We start from the raw sequence: 15372 nt of genomic DNA, 5'->3' as shown, positions 1-15372 counted from the left end.
AATGATGAATGAATGAATATGCATTAGTATTACTCATGCATCACTTTGTGTAAGGGATTGATCTCGGTACACTATTGGACTGATCGGGCAAAGGACCCAAATTGTATTCGCATGGTTAAGCTAAGCGGGATAAGCTCTTGCTTTGATTCATGGGATACCAATACGCTAAGTTATGGAGACTTGAGCTACGTTATTTTCAACTGTGGCCCTGAAGTGACTTTTCATGTTTTTAAGTATTATACTTATTAAAATTGAAATGCTTTTCTACCAGACCAGCAATGGTTCTAACCCCTTTTTATGGGGGATATAGGTATTGAACCAACAATGTGATTTATAGAGCAGGGCGGCATCAAGATCCAAGGTTTCTCTAGATTGTATTGGATACTTCATTTACAAACCCAGTTTTATTTAGTACTCCTTTACCAAACAGTACTGTTTGTAATAAATAACTTATTTTGGTTTGCTTAAATGAAATACTTTGGTAGACAATGAGTGCTTGGCCACATAACTGTGACTTGCCTGACATTTTCTAAAATCGATGACTAACTACCATCTATTTTCATTGCTAAAAAAAGAAATCCATAAATTTTTGACCAAGTTTTGTTTTGAAAATCCAGGGCATTACAAAATGGGAAGCAAATGGGGTGAATAAGCTTATTTATAGGTGTAAGGACCCCCAACGCTTTTCATGCTTTAAAATGGGCAAAATGGCCAAGATGTTGACATGTTGTGCCAATGATGTAGGAGCATCATGATCCATGCCCCACATGCGAGGAGTGAGAGCGAGATCCAAATCCAAAATTTTGTTCTAAAATGCAAAACCAAAGTTACCCGATCCATTTTCGATCTATTTAGGCCAGTTCAGGACCTAATGGTATTTTGGTAATTTTATCTGTAATAATTTTTTGAGAATTTTGCGTAATATATTTCAAAAGATTTATTCTTTATAATTGGTTCCTATTTTGTGAATTTTGGAACCTTGAACAAAGTTGTAATATTTTTATTTTTCTTATTTTTAGTAGCAGTCAAATCTTATACATTCAGATATTTTTAGTAATATGTAGGATCCGTTTTATAGTACTAGAAGATGCAGTAAGTTCATGGGGATATTTTTTTTTAGATTCATATCTGAATCCAATTTTTGAGAAAAAGCCCTATTTAAACAAGTAATCTATTTCGATTGAGCCTTGAGAGAGGTAACCGACAAAGGGCTAGCCACCTCACCTCAAGCCTCATTGGGCTGAGATGGAGGTGCCGCCAAGAGATCCACTCTTAACGAGTTTAGTGGCTCCACATTGGCCACGTGGGAGGAGAATATGACACATTTTGAATGTTTCTCCTCATTGGCCACCAATGAGGGAAGCAGATCAGGTCATGCGAGGAGTGATATCTGTCATGCCAACACCGTGGCCGTCTGTTTGCATTTTGGATGAATGCCACATGGTTTTGTTGACTTTTGCGCTTTTTAAAATGCAAATCGGATGGCCACGATGTCAACATCAGCAAAAACGCTCATGTTCAGCATGACCTGATTGGCTTCCTCAATGAGAGGCTACGCTACAACTCTCCCACAATTAAAACCATTCCAGAAAAAACAAAAAAAAAACAAACAGCTTTTGTCTATACTTGAAAAATTTCTGGATAAAAAATGAAGATGGAGGAGAACAAAGGAAGAAAAGAAAACGTGGAGGGAGGTTTGAATCTTGTGAGTGAACGTGAGTTTGAGCGAGATTTTGAAGCTTGTAAGTTGTCGAACTTGTGAAGCTGCATTTTGGGTGATTTTTTTTGGTGAACTTGTGAAGCTCCTACTCGTGAGAGCTTGTGACATTTTTGAAGTTGGAAGCTGAGTGTGAATCAGCCTCCTTGTGAACTCGAATCTTGTAGTTGGAACAAGTTTGGAGTCGTCCAAGCCGGTAGAGAACGCCTAGGACATCTTCCCTTAAGTGTGTCTGTGCTGGACGTGTAGGCGCCCTTCTCATTGTGGCGTATATAGCTAGCTGGGCGTGAAGACCATCTGTTACAGCCTTGGTGGCATTTGAGCCTTGTGACTGCCGTGTACCAGGCCACCACCGAACCCAACTTTGCAGCGCCCTCAGGTGTGGCAGACTGACACCATTCAAACCCGTGTTGGTGGCCAACTGAAAATCAGATACACATTTTTCTATCCCCCTAACTGAAATCTGTGTTTGCATTGTTCGTATTTCTGAATCAATTTGAATTTGATTAAATCTGCCAGTTTGTTATTTGAAACCTTGCTGAAGTTTAGTCAGCCAAAATCTGACCGAACTCATGTAGTATCATAACTATTGGCTGAAAGGATTCCTGAAATTTTATACCCTGTTGCTATGAAAAATAGTTGTTCGGATGGTCGTTATTCAGAAGTTCATGCTATTTTTTGGAACTAATTTTCTGAGCTGAATGTTTTTCCATTTAGAACTAGATTCTTGAGATTTTAAGTGCTATTATTAAAATATTTTATGCGAAATTCTGGTTTTTTTTAATCCCATGTTGTGGCTTGAAGCGTGACTGAAATACTTGCTAGTGTCGTGCCTATTTGTCAAATTTTTGCAAGCTAAATCAAATCTGTTATAGTTAAATCACTACAAAAAAAATGCTAATTAGCGACAAAAATTTGGGACGGATTTTTTTCGTCGCAAATTTGCGACGGATCAGCGAGCGAAAACTATTTGTGGCTAACATTTGAAATTTTTGCAAAATTAGCGACGGAAATACATCCGTCGCTAAATCCGTCGCTAATTAGCGACGGATTAGCGACAACATTTTTTTGTCGCCAAAACACTACAAAAAATGATAATTAGCGACGGAATTAGCGTGAGAATTTTTCTGTTCCTAATCCGTCACTAATTAGCGACGGATTAGGGACAGAAAAATTCCCTCGCTAATTTTCGATTTAAACCCGTCTCGCCTGAGGCGCGAAATTTTCCCTCCCCCCCCCCCCGAAAATTTTCTTCCCTCTGTTTTTCCCTCCTTCTGTTCGATTTAAACCATCCCCACCTTCACCTGACGATGCGCAACGACCTCTCACACCACGGAGGTCGACCTTTTCAGGCACCTCTCGCAGCTTCTGCAGCCGCTCTGCAGTGATCCCTCCGTCCCTGTCTCATCGTCCAGCCCGACGGCACCTCTCGCACCACGCACAACTTCTGCAGCCGCTCTGCAGCGATCCCTTTGTCCCCGTCTCGTCGTCCAGCCCGACGGCACCTCCATCCTCTATTCTCAGGCACCTCTCGGTGGAGACTGCTCGGGCACCAATGGCACCTCCATCCTCCGCGTCGTCGTCCAGCCCGACGCCTCCTGCAAGTTCTCCCCCGTGAACCCTGGCTACGCCGCCTGCCTTGACCGCTCCTCCCGGCGGTGCCCCTCGGCAGTCTCCACCGCCTGTTCCGCCTCTCCCTCGCCGGATCCCGTCTCCACTACGACCCTCGCCGGATCCCATCTCCAGCCGTGACTGGCTCGCTGCAGAAGAGCGTCCCGACGCCGGTTCTGTACAAAAAAAATTGCTCCCTGCCGGAGAACGCGCTGGCAGCGAGCAAATTTTTTTTACTTTTTTTTAAATTTAACGAGGGATTAGCGACATATATTATCCATCGCTAATTTAAAATAGCAAAGGACTAGCGATGGATCATATCCGTCGCTAATCCGTCGCAAATTAGCGACGGAATTAGCGGCAGATAAGTTGTGGCACTACTTAGCGTCGAAAAATTCACGATGAAAGTTATCCGTCGCTAATCCGTCGCTAAACAGTTTAGCGACGGATTAGCGTCGGATTAGCGACTGATTTAGGTTGTCGCTAATCCACAGGTTTCTTGTAGTGAATTAACAAGCGAATAGTAGGCTGTTAAATTTATCAAAGTTGTTCCTCATACTCAAACACCCTTCATACTTAATTCCCTGGCATTGTTGAGCGATTTTGGCATTTTTTACGTGCACGCATTGCTAACGCAACACTCTGTCAACAGAATTGGGCATCATTCATGCCGTGTGGTTGACTTGTGGATTGCACGCTCAACTGGGTCAGTGTCATCCTGTTCCCACTTTGAACCCATGCAAAGCTGGGTTCCGGAGTGAACATTAGTCAGTAAAAATCATCTCTGAAAGTGAGTAAAATTCTGAACCATTTGCAGTTATCTCGTTGGTTTGCACAAATTGAATGTACTTGCACCAAACCTGTTTGAGCACCTTTGCTGTTTATCTGAACTAAATGTGTACGAACTGATTACTCAAGTGCCAAGTCACACTTTTAAAAACTGAAAATAACTATAACTATATATATACATATATATTCGAATTATGAGATTAGCAAATCTGTCCAGTTCTTTTGTGTTAAATATAAATACATGTATATGGAGAAAAGTGGTAGGTACTTGAACATTATGTACATGACAGGTACTTGAACATGCTGACCGTCCATCGCACGCTTGATGAATGGCCAACATAAAAAAAAGAATTTAACGTTGCCAAACAAACAACTTGTTTGGCAAAAAAACTCATTTTTTACGCTGGCCGTCCATCAAGTGCCCGATGGATGACCAACATGTTCAAGTACCTAATCTTCAAGCACCTACGCACTACTCATGTATATATATATATATATATATATATATATATCATCGTCTTAGGTTTTGTTTTTCTACGTATCCCTATATATGTATTTCAATATATATCTTGATATACCTATATACGTATACATATATAGTCCTTATTTGAGTTTAGTATAGTTAGGAAATGACTCAGTGTTTCTAACCATCAGAGTTAGGAGATATGTCCATCAATTATTATCCTAGGTGGTAGATCTATGAGAGTCTTCTTCAAATGTAGTGGCTGCTTCTATTGCTTCATTTAATGTTTGTGGCCCTCTTGTAAGGACTCGACTCTAGAGTTCATCCCATAAACCTTTAATGTGCTTCTATGCATGTGTACGTTCAGTAGTGAAAACATTTGGACAATATCTTTTTAAATGTCTAAATCTGGTAGTATAATCTATTAAAGTCATATTTTCTTAGAAGAGGCCTAAGACTTTTTGCATTAATTTTTCCTTGACAAAAATAGGGAAGTATGGTAAAAGACCTTTTTAAATTCTTTCTAGTGAATGTTCAGATCACTTTCAAACTGAATTTTGAAAGTGGTCTCCCACCACTTTCCTGCATCACCCTTTAATTGAAATGATCCATATAATGTCTTTCTATCGTGAGAAACATTTAGGATAGCAAAAATACCTTCAATATTACAGATCAAGGATTCTGCTACTTCCGGACCAGACTTCTCATAAAAGGTTGGAGGGTCTAACTTTAGAAATTTGTCATATGAGACATTATGTGACTGTGGATGATGATTTTATATATTTCTCGCCAAGGTACTAAGGGCTTCTATTATGAAATCTCTCTCTTGTGCCCATGATTTTGATATCTTTTCTAGATTTAAAGAATTAATATAAATCCTTGTTTTGACAAACATAGTATATTTTCATTCATAATTTATCTCATTTACATTACCATAATGTGCAAAAGAAAACATAACAGAATGTTATATAACTCATATAACCTTCTTATGTAAAATTCATATTACAAACTCAACATTTATATGCAGAACAACAAATGTTCTTAAATTATGTAACATATATAATATTATATCATACGATATGCCTACAGAAAACACTATTCTTGGACTCATTTTTTATTGAAATAAAATTTGAACTAAATCTGACTTGCTCTGATACCAATTCTGTAATGCCCTAAAAATTCAGAAACTAAATTTTTCATTAATTTTTTTTGCTTTTTGAAATATAATGGAAGACATAAACCAACATCTGTTTCAATCATTTTTGTTTTACAATCACAATACATATTCATATGCAAATTTCTTTAACTGAGTCATATCAAATTGTAATTAAATAATCACAAAGAATTACTTACATCTCACAATTCTTTATGAATTACGTATATAATCAAAATAATTTAATTTAAATAATAATAAAAACCTACTTGCATATAACATTTATTTTATAAATATAAAAATCAATTTACAAAATTAATAAAGTTGATAATTGTATATTACATGCCTATCCTATATGCATGAACCATAATATTATCTTTCAAATTAAATTGCTTTTGTATTAAATGTCATGCTAGCAAACAATTCAAAAAAAAAATATTAACTATCCCGATTCAATAACATGCCGAGGCACCACTCTTTTGGTCCACTGTGAGCATACATACTTCCAGAGGGTATTCATTCACAAATTTATAATTCACATTTTACCCCTGAAAGTAGAGAGGTTGGCACCAAAGTAAAGAAACCTTCTTCAAGGCTTCTCGTGACTGGCTATGATCGTAGTCAATTGTTACACATGTATATGGTTGGACTGTTGACATCTTTCAGACGAGTCTGTTCTTCTTTACATCAGTCGTGGATCAAGGACAAGATCAGTCATCCATTAGATTTCTTGATTTTGGGTTTTCACCCACTCAACCCTTCAAAGGGATAGATGATCTACTATTGGATTTTGACCCTCAGTCATTCATAGAGATTCTATGGGAATGGGTGCAAAGCACCAGTACTACTTGACCGACTCGTTATTTGTCAAGTTCTCATCATCAAACCAGATCCATAAATATTAGTGTATTTTTTTATATTTTTGAGATCTTTTTAGTGCATGCCATTAGAAATAAATGCAGCATGCTCAAAATTCATAATAGTTGCACTTTTGGGTCAATACCCATAAAATATTTCATGTAATCAAAATGCATCAACATACAATTACAAAATTTATCATAATTGCAATTAAACACAGAGCATGAATCATCATCATAAAGCATGTATTCAATTATAAATAGATCTTTGGACAATTTCAGAATCCCTGGTTAACAATTATGACTCAACCACAATCTTGTATGCAATTCTTAGTATACATATCACATACAAGTCTCATAAATAATTCAATTAGATTTAGGGGTTGAACTCATAATTCCTGCAAATAAAAGTACCGACTATTTTTTATTAATTTAAGAAAAATAGTGCCACCTCAAGTCCTTATGATATAATTAAATTTTTTTAAAATAATAGTAACTCCCTTTTGAGTATTTCGAATTCAAATAAAAAACAATTGCGCATTCAGTATTATTTACCCTATAATAGATTATAGTATAAAAATTTGATCAATATCTGCATTATTTTAGTACAAAAAACCCAAAAATTATTTTGAAAATTTTAACAAAACCTATCCTATTTTAGTATGAAAAATCCCAAAATTTATTTAAAAATTTTGGTAGAATCTCTTCTATATATAGGAGTAAATTGATTGAGATTTTGATATAATGATTGCATTTTAATTCATAATGAAAATCCTAAGGGTTTTGAAGAAAGCTTAGGAAGTCCTATAGATCCATACAATGGACCAAATGAGTCATATAACTACATACCTTGTTTGTGGGAGTTTGGGCAACGCTTCTATAGCGTGATTTCAAAGCCTCTAGAAATTTTGGCAATGCTTTTGCTATACATTATCAAATTTTCTGATGGTGAGCAGAGATTTTGGCAGCCTAATGATGTAACATAAGCATATTGCTCGCTTTAAATGAAGGGATGCACAACTAGGTGTGGGTTGTTTTGGTCTATTACACATGGAGTTGTGCACAAATGCAATAGTGCATGCGTGTCGAGAGATTCACTAGAAAAGGAGGGAAGCTGAGAAGGCCACCAGTGCTGTAAGTAAACTGTGATAGGTGCCTAGGCGATGCTATGGATTAGTAGGTTCACTAGCAAAGGAGGATAGCTGAGAAGGCCTCTGATGCATTAAGTGGACTGTGAATAGCGCTTTAACAAAGGTGAGGGTGCTAAGAAAGGTGTACAATGGTGAAGGGCTCTACAAACAAAAGAGGGTGGCCTGTTAAGGCCTCCAGTGCTGCGGGTGTCAGTGTAAATATGCCTTGAGAGAGGTGTGTACGCCTAAAAGTGTACTCTAAGGGGTTCATGATAGTGGGGTCTTCACGTCATAGGGGGTGGCCATTTAAGGCCTCCAGTGTCGTGGTTGTATCGTGTGAAGCATCTCAAATACACTTCAAGGATTAACTTATATAAGGAGCATGCGTGTGCATGGGCAAGTAATAGGAACGTTTAGATTTACTTATCGTTGTTTGGATCAAATGGAACTCCTACTGGTGAAGCTTCAAAAGCCAAATTTGTTTGGTTAGAGTTCACCCAAACAAATTGAAATCATAGAAATATATAGGTCAGGGTTACAAAGGTTTCTAATGGAACAAACTAGAAAATTAATTGAGTCTAGGATCTAAAATCTAGAGAGAAGTTAAAGAGAGAGGAGAGAAATTTTGAGGAGAGAGAGGGAGGGGTGATTTTTCTGAGGAGAGAGAGCCCCATGGGGCCATTTATAGCCCGGGGGGAGGGCACCCCCTATTGGGTGTCCTCTCCTAGTTTGTTTCCTTCAAAACCATGTTATAGGCCCATGGTTTTGTAAAATCATATTGTGGGCCCAAGGTTTTTGAAACATAGTTTTGCAAAACCACTTGCAAAAACCATTGGCCTTCGATGGTTTTATAAAAAAGGTGAGAATTTTGATTATTTTATTATTATTTATTTATTTTATAACTTTTATAAATCTTATTTATTTTTACCAAAATAGCCTTGGTTTGATTCTACATAACCAAGTTGCCACTTGGGTTATGGAAATTTACCATTTTACCTTACTATGGTTTTGGCATTTACTTGAATATACCCATGGGATGATAAATTACTATTTTACCATTATATAATTTTAATATTTTCATAAAAAATACCCTTGAGTCATAAAATTATCATTTTGCCCTTATAAAATTTTATTATTTACTAGAATATGCCACTGAATTATGAAATTAATAATTTGTCCCTAAATAATTGAAATATTTCCTAGCATATATCCTTGAATTTTGGATCTGGATTAATATCTATTTGGATATTATCCATTTCTGTTTAAAGGATCCAATCACTATTTGGGCATGGATCTGGATTAATATTTAGAACAAAGAATTTAGATCATTATCTCACTTTGATCGAGTTTCTAAACCTCAATTCTCATTTTGATTCCACTCAACTTCGATGGGGTTCAAGCTTACTTCAAAAATCACAAATCATAATAAAAGAATTTATTAAACATTTAAAAGTTTCAGGTATTACATAATGCATTAGTGAAAGTTTTTCACTGGTGCAGAAAGTGCACCAGTGAAAATGGTTTTTCACTGGCAAATGTCAATTGCGCCAGTAAAACCTTTACATGTGAGGTTTATACAGACACAATGACTATGCCAGTAAAGACTTTTATTGGCACAAAAGTTGCGTCAGTAAATGCCCAATTTCTTGTAGTGCAATGATAAGAAACTCATCCCTACATCTAAGGAACAACAAATGAAAGGTGATAAGGATATCCCTACATCTAAGGAAAACCAAATGGAAGGAGATGAAAGTAATGCATATGTGATCCCTACATCTAAGGAGAGCGAAAATGCATGTACTCAATTGATGTGTTATACATTGGTTATAAGTAATAGAACATCTCTTCAAAATGGAAGAGTGAGAGAGAAATTGAGAGTTGTGGATGTAGACTCTGCTAAGAGTCAAACCATATTATATTTTATAGTGTGTGCCATTTTCTCACTATTTTAATATTTTAATATGGTATTAGAGCGGGTTTAATTGGATCTGGTCTCATAATCAGTCCGAGCAGTTTTTAACAGCAGGAGCATGTTCTTGTAAGCGGGTGTGGTCTCACGTTCTGAGAAAGCATGATTCATATTCAGCAGAGGCATAGCAGGCAACAATGATGGATTAGATAATGGCAATTAAACAAAAGGTTTGGGTCCCTCTTTCCCTATACTACCGGCCCCAACAAGCTTACAATATTTTTTGTTCATAAAGTTGTTTGTAGACAACTTTTTTCTATGGGAGTCACAACTGATTCCATTACTAAAGAGCTAAAATTTCATGGGTTACATAGATTGGTCAAACCCTTGCTCGAATGAATTTCTTATAATAAAAATTGGTAAGGCACCTCAGAAAAATCCTGCTTTCATAAAATGGCAAAGGATGGATCAACTTTTATTAAGTTGGATCCTTTCTTCTGTCTCGGACACTATCCACAACCAACTAGTTGGCTTGTCTACCTCTTACTCTGTTTGGAAAGCTCTCAAGACTATGTATGCTGCGCACTGAAGGAAACATATTCAACAAATGAAAGCTCGACTACAAAATTTGAAAAAGGGAACCAACACAATAACCAACTATTTTCATAAGGCTAGGAATATTGCATATCAACTTGCTATTGCATCTAAACCTGTCCAAGATGAGGACTTAGTTATGCATATCTTAGCTGGGCTACCTATGAGTGAGTATAGCTCATTGAAAATGGTGATCAATGCTCAACAATAACCTGTTACTATTGAAGAACTGTTAGGGATGTTATTAATCCATGAAGCAGATTTGCAAAAAGATGGACTGAATCTATACCCATGGCCAATCGTACCAACAAACTACCTTACTATAATCAAAACCAAGGGTCACACGATAATCAAGGGAAGTTCAACAATAAGGGAAAATGTGGGGGTAGATATCAAAATAGATCTAGCAGTGGTAGAGGAACCAGAAATGCATCCAATCTGGTGTTTTCATTCATGTGTAGAAACGCATCCAATCTGGTGATATGTCATTCATGTGTAAACACTGGTCATTGTTGTACATTGTCGTATCATGTGTCAAGCTTATAGAAAATCTGGTTCTCTTTAATGTAAGTCCTTCAAACTCCAAAAAGAATCTGCATTACCTGAAGCTTACAATGTGACTGCAACCAATCAAGTGGACGACAGTGGGTGGTACCCTAATTCGGAGCCACTCACCATGTCACCAACGATCTCAACAACCTCTTGTGGCAATCTGAATATCAATGGAATGACCTAGTAAAAATCGGTAATGGTTCAGGTTTACAAATTGCAAATATTGGCAGTTCAATTTTCAATGCTTCTAATTCCAATTTTGCATTGAATGAAATATCATATGTTTCATCCATTACATGTAACCTTCTTTCAGTTTATAGATTCACCAAAGATAATAATGGTTTTTTTGAATTTCATAATGATCGGTGTTATGTGAAGGACTGCAAAACACGAAAAATAATCTTGCAGGGTGCAAATGAAAGAAGCCTATATCGACTTGACATCAATAAGGTGGTTCACACAGGCAAAGTCCATGAGGCAATAATATATGTTGGGAAAAAAGATTTGGTAGATCAATGGCACAGAAGGTTGGGGGCACCACTCGTTCAAATTGATCCTACGTATTCTTAATAAATATGACCTATCTAGCTATGACAAATGCCTAAATAAAATCTGTGAGGCATGTCGAATGGGCAAGAGCTATTCTTCGCCCTTTGAACCATCATGTCACAAGGTCAGTGGATCACTTGATCTCATTTTTTCTGATGTTTGGGGATAGCCCCGGTTCCTAGCATAGAAGAACACTATTATTATGTTAATTTTGTGGGTGCCTTTCACAAATATACTTTAATTTTTTATTCTTTCTCATAAATCTCAAGTACTGATGTTTTTTCAGAGCTTTGAGAAGTTGGTTGAAAATAAATTTGGAGCAAAAATCAAGTCACTCCAAAGCTGGTATGGGGGTCTACCTAACCCCAGCTTGCCTCTGTATTCTTAAAATATCGTGTTTTTTTATAATATTATTGTTTGAAAAATAACACGGTATTACCAAAATTAATATCAGTGGTACTTGTGACTGGTTTAATATGCAATATGTTGCATGAATCCCGGACATCCGGAGTCTGAAGTAGATATTCATCATACGGGACACATCAAAGAATTCTTGTTGCTTTTTATTTTATTTTCTTTTGAAGGGACATGTCAAAGATTCTTGTTTGCCATCAATTGTAGGGAGTGCCTTGGCCTCAACAATTGCCATCTTTGGTGTAAGCAACGACCTTATACAGTTCCTTGACCACCGATTCAACATCAAGGACATAAAGGCATCACAGATCACTAACATCATCAACTCGCTGATGAATTTGACGCCAGTGGTTGGCGCCATCTTGTGTGATTCCTACCTGGGCTGCTTCCTAACAATCTCCATCTTCACACTCATTTCTTTCTTGGTATGTTTTCGTGGATTCTACTTCTTTCTCCACAGTTTGAGACCAGTGGCTTTAGAGGTGTTGCCAAGCTGCCCATCAAATTTTCCTAAATCTCCAGACACCCTGACTGATCGTATAATGGGTTCAGCACTTTCAAATTCTAACGAGGGTCGTTTTTTGAGAGTACCAGTTGAAGATATGGTGAACTAGCAGCCTGTTTATGGATTATCTAAAGCTCAACCACTTTATTTTTTTCTTCGTCTTGACTAGAAAATTGGTTTTAATGCTAGGCATCACTGAATAGAGAACCGCTTTAGCGTTAGAGTCCTTGTCAACATTTGTTTCTTTGAACAAAAAAGGTAAGTCTATCATCTAACATAATTATTTTTCTAGTTATGGCTATTTGATGTTGATTGATGCAAGTTGTTTTGATCAAATCAGACTTCACAGATGTGATCTACATCATTCATTTAGTGAAGATCAACATTTAAATCACCCAAATCCAACCTGTGTGGAGGATTTTTTGGTGATTAAAAAATCAACAGTTGACAAAACACAAAATTTTGTGATTGAAAAAATTATATTTTTTCTTTGAAAAAATACGATCTAAGTCTAGGATAAGCAAAACAACTTGCATCATAAGATTTAAGAGGGGTATGAACATGGGGGAGTGGAACTGAACTGTTTAGTGCAGTCCAACATGATTAAAAGGACTATAAATCAGCGCCACTCACTTTTTCCCAAAAATCTGGTTTTGTTTTCTTACCAACGGGGGCTCCGCTTGTCTGGCAGGAGCAGTTAGTGTTCGTCACCTTGTGTTGGGACTTTGCATGTTCGAACCCCAAATTGTATGGTTGTATAACTGGTAAGGGTCTGCCTAACCCCAGCTTTCTCTGTCAAAAAAAAAACATGATCTTTTTCTTTCTCAATTATTCCTAAAACACTACCGACTTTATATGCATGGTTGGCATGATTTCCAGATTTTACAGGTATTCATCCAATGATGCTCATTCATTTTTCCAACTTGCAGGGGAGCGTGATGTTGACACTCACGGCAGTGGTGCCATCCCTGGGGCCAGCTTCATGTGAGCATGAACTAGGCTCATGTGACCCTCCCTCGACAAGTCAGTTTGTCTTCCTCTGCTTGGCCTTTGCAGTAATCACCATAGGTGCAGCAGGGACAAGCTTCACCTATGTTGCAATCGGTGCAAACCAGTTTGATAAACAAAAGGACCAGGAAGTGTTTGTCAACTGGTTCTTCTTTACGACTACGCTCGCGACGCTCGTCTCATTCACGGCGGTTGTCTACATCCTAGACAATGTGGGGTGGGGCTGGGGCTTAGGAGTGTGTTCAGCGCTCAATGCCATTAGCCTTGTCTTCTTCCTTCTAGGCAAATGGCGCTACCGAAATGTAAGACCAAATGGGAGCCCTTTTGTTAGCATGGCTCGTGTTGTGATTGCTGCCACTAGGAAGAACACGGTTAGGTTGTCAAAGAGTGAAGATGACTACTGCTATGGGGATGGTCCAAAGGGCAAGCCTCTAGCACCGACTTCAAGTTTCAGGTATACAGCCTACATGGAAATTCACCGATCTACTTGGATCACTTGGCTTATCTTATGAAAAACAGGTCCCAAATGATTTAAAACTGAAGCAGTACTGATCCATTACACTTCCTCTAAGGTAAAACTTAGTTAGGTTAAAAACGTCCACATCTTGTCACTGATCTGATGCATGCTTTCACCCAAGGCAAATATTGGCATCACATGACTAAAATTCTCTACTTCATGTGAAAGTGTTGGAATTCATCAACTTGTGTTATTTTCATATGATGCAAAACTTGTTGCAGTTTTCTTGAAAATCTTAAAATGATTATATTTTTCATTCAGTTTCATCAATAAGGCAGCTCTTATAACAGAAGGTGACACTCATTTGGATGGCTCAATAGCAAAGGCATGGAGACTATCCACCGTCCAAGAAGTTGAGGACCTCAAAAGGTTACTCAAGTTGCTTCCTCTATGGTCCACCGGGATCTTCCTCTCCACTGCCACTGGCATCCAAGTTAACCTCACCATTCTACAGGTCCTTACAATGGACCGTGGTTTAGGTCCTTATTTTAAGATCCCAGCTGCTTCCTTTCAGGTCTTTGTATTCATCGGCATGGCAATCTTCCTACCAATCATTGACAGATTTTTTTACCCATTGTGCCGAGTCCTGACGCTCCGGCTACCGACTGTACTTCACCGTATAGGCGTTGGGCACATAGTAAACATGGTTGGCTTGGTTGTCATGGCATATATTGAGTCAAGGAGGCTTCAAATAATGCACTCACATGGGCTTGCAGACCATCCTGAAGGCATTGTGCCAATCTCAGCCCTTTGGCTAGTGCCACCACTTGCACTCATTGGGGTTGGCTCAGCTTTCTATATCCCAGGCCAAGTGAGTCTGTACTACCAAGAGTTTCCGGAGACGCTCAAGAACACGGGCACGTCCATGATGTCGTTGAGCCTGGGAATTGGGTTTTACTTGAGCACTGCGATAGTGGATATGGTGAAAAAGGCTACTGGATGGCTGAGTGATGATATCAACAAGGGGCGTGTAGACAATGTTTATTGGATGTTGGTTGTGTTAGGAGGTCTCAATTTTCTTTACTATCTCATGTGTGCTAAGTTGTACAAACTACAAAGCGTAGGCTAAGTGTTGCGTGTTGAGCCTGTGGAATAAATATGCCCATCAATAAATGTGAAATCTAGTTTGCCTAATATTTTAAAGGTTTCAAGATTAATTTGTTGTGTGAGGTGAGGTAATCTGAAAGCAGAGCTGAAAGTTTATTTTAGAATGTATAAATTTACATTTGGTCCAATTAAGAGTTCAGTTATGGATCTATATCCACATTCATCTGGATGGTGTTTTGAACCACTTTTCTCTATGCAGTTCATTTTAGTTCCAAATTTTATATCTGAATCTGGATTCAGGATTGATTGGAAAATTTAGGCATACACCAGTTACAAGGACATTGAAACATGGGATAAGACTCAAGTGTAGGTCCAAATTTTGGGCCCACAGCTGCAGAGAACGGCTAAGTGCCATGAATATTCGACACAGCGACAGCATTTCATGTGGGGCATGCACTCCGTAGTTGTGGGCCCATATAATGCTGTCATTTGACTGGCTATGGCACTTAGCCGCTCCTTTGTTCTCAACTCTTCAGTCATCTTGTGGTCCTTTGGAT

At 38.0% G+C, this 15372-nt stretch overlaps 1 protein-coding gene across 1 annotated transcript; it reads left to right on the top strand.

Annotated features, from left to right (window-relative positions):
• Positions 1-7869: 7869 nt before the first annotated feature.
• On the top strand, positions 7870-14901 carry LOC149828840 (protein NRT1/ PTR FAMILY 2.6-like). The gene is made up of 4 exons (XM_090017148.1): positions 7870-7935; positions 11909-12163; positions 13173-13705; positions 14030-14901. The coding sequence occupies exons 1-4, from the start codon at positions 7870-7872 to the stop codon at positions 14835-14837; spliced, it is 1662 nt and encodes a 553-aa protein (XP_089873274.1). The 3' UTR covers positions 14838-14901.
• Positions 14902-15372: the final 471 nt, after the last annotated feature.

Source organism: Nuphar pumila, chromosome 9 (genome assembly GCF_984573655.1).
Source record: "Nuphar pumila chromosome 9, dmNupPumi1.hap1.1, whole genome shotgun sequence".
Taxonomy (NCBI): domain Eukaryota; kingdom Viridiplantae; phylum Streptophyta; class Magnoliopsida; order Nymphaeales; family Nymphaeaceae; genus Nuphar; species Nuphar pumila.
This window is presented reverse-complemented; position numbering and strand designations above follow the sequence as displayed.

What these genes read in the sequence shown, in the direction of transcription:
- LOC149828840 (XM_090017148.1), top strand. Translation starts at nt 7,870, where the DNA reads ATGGTGAAGGGCTCTACAAACAAAAGAGGGTGGCCTGTTAAGGCCTCC. An exon ending in TCACACTCATTTCTTTCTTG is followed by an intron (nt 12,164 to 13,172) that starts GTATGTTTTCGT and finishes TCCAACTTGCAG; the next exon opens with GGGAGCGTGATGTTGACACT. An exon ending in GCACCGACTTCAAGTTTCAG is followed by an intron (nt 13,706 to 14,029) that starts GTATACAGCCTA and finishes TTTTTCATTCAG; the next exon opens with TTTCATCAATAAGGCAGCTC.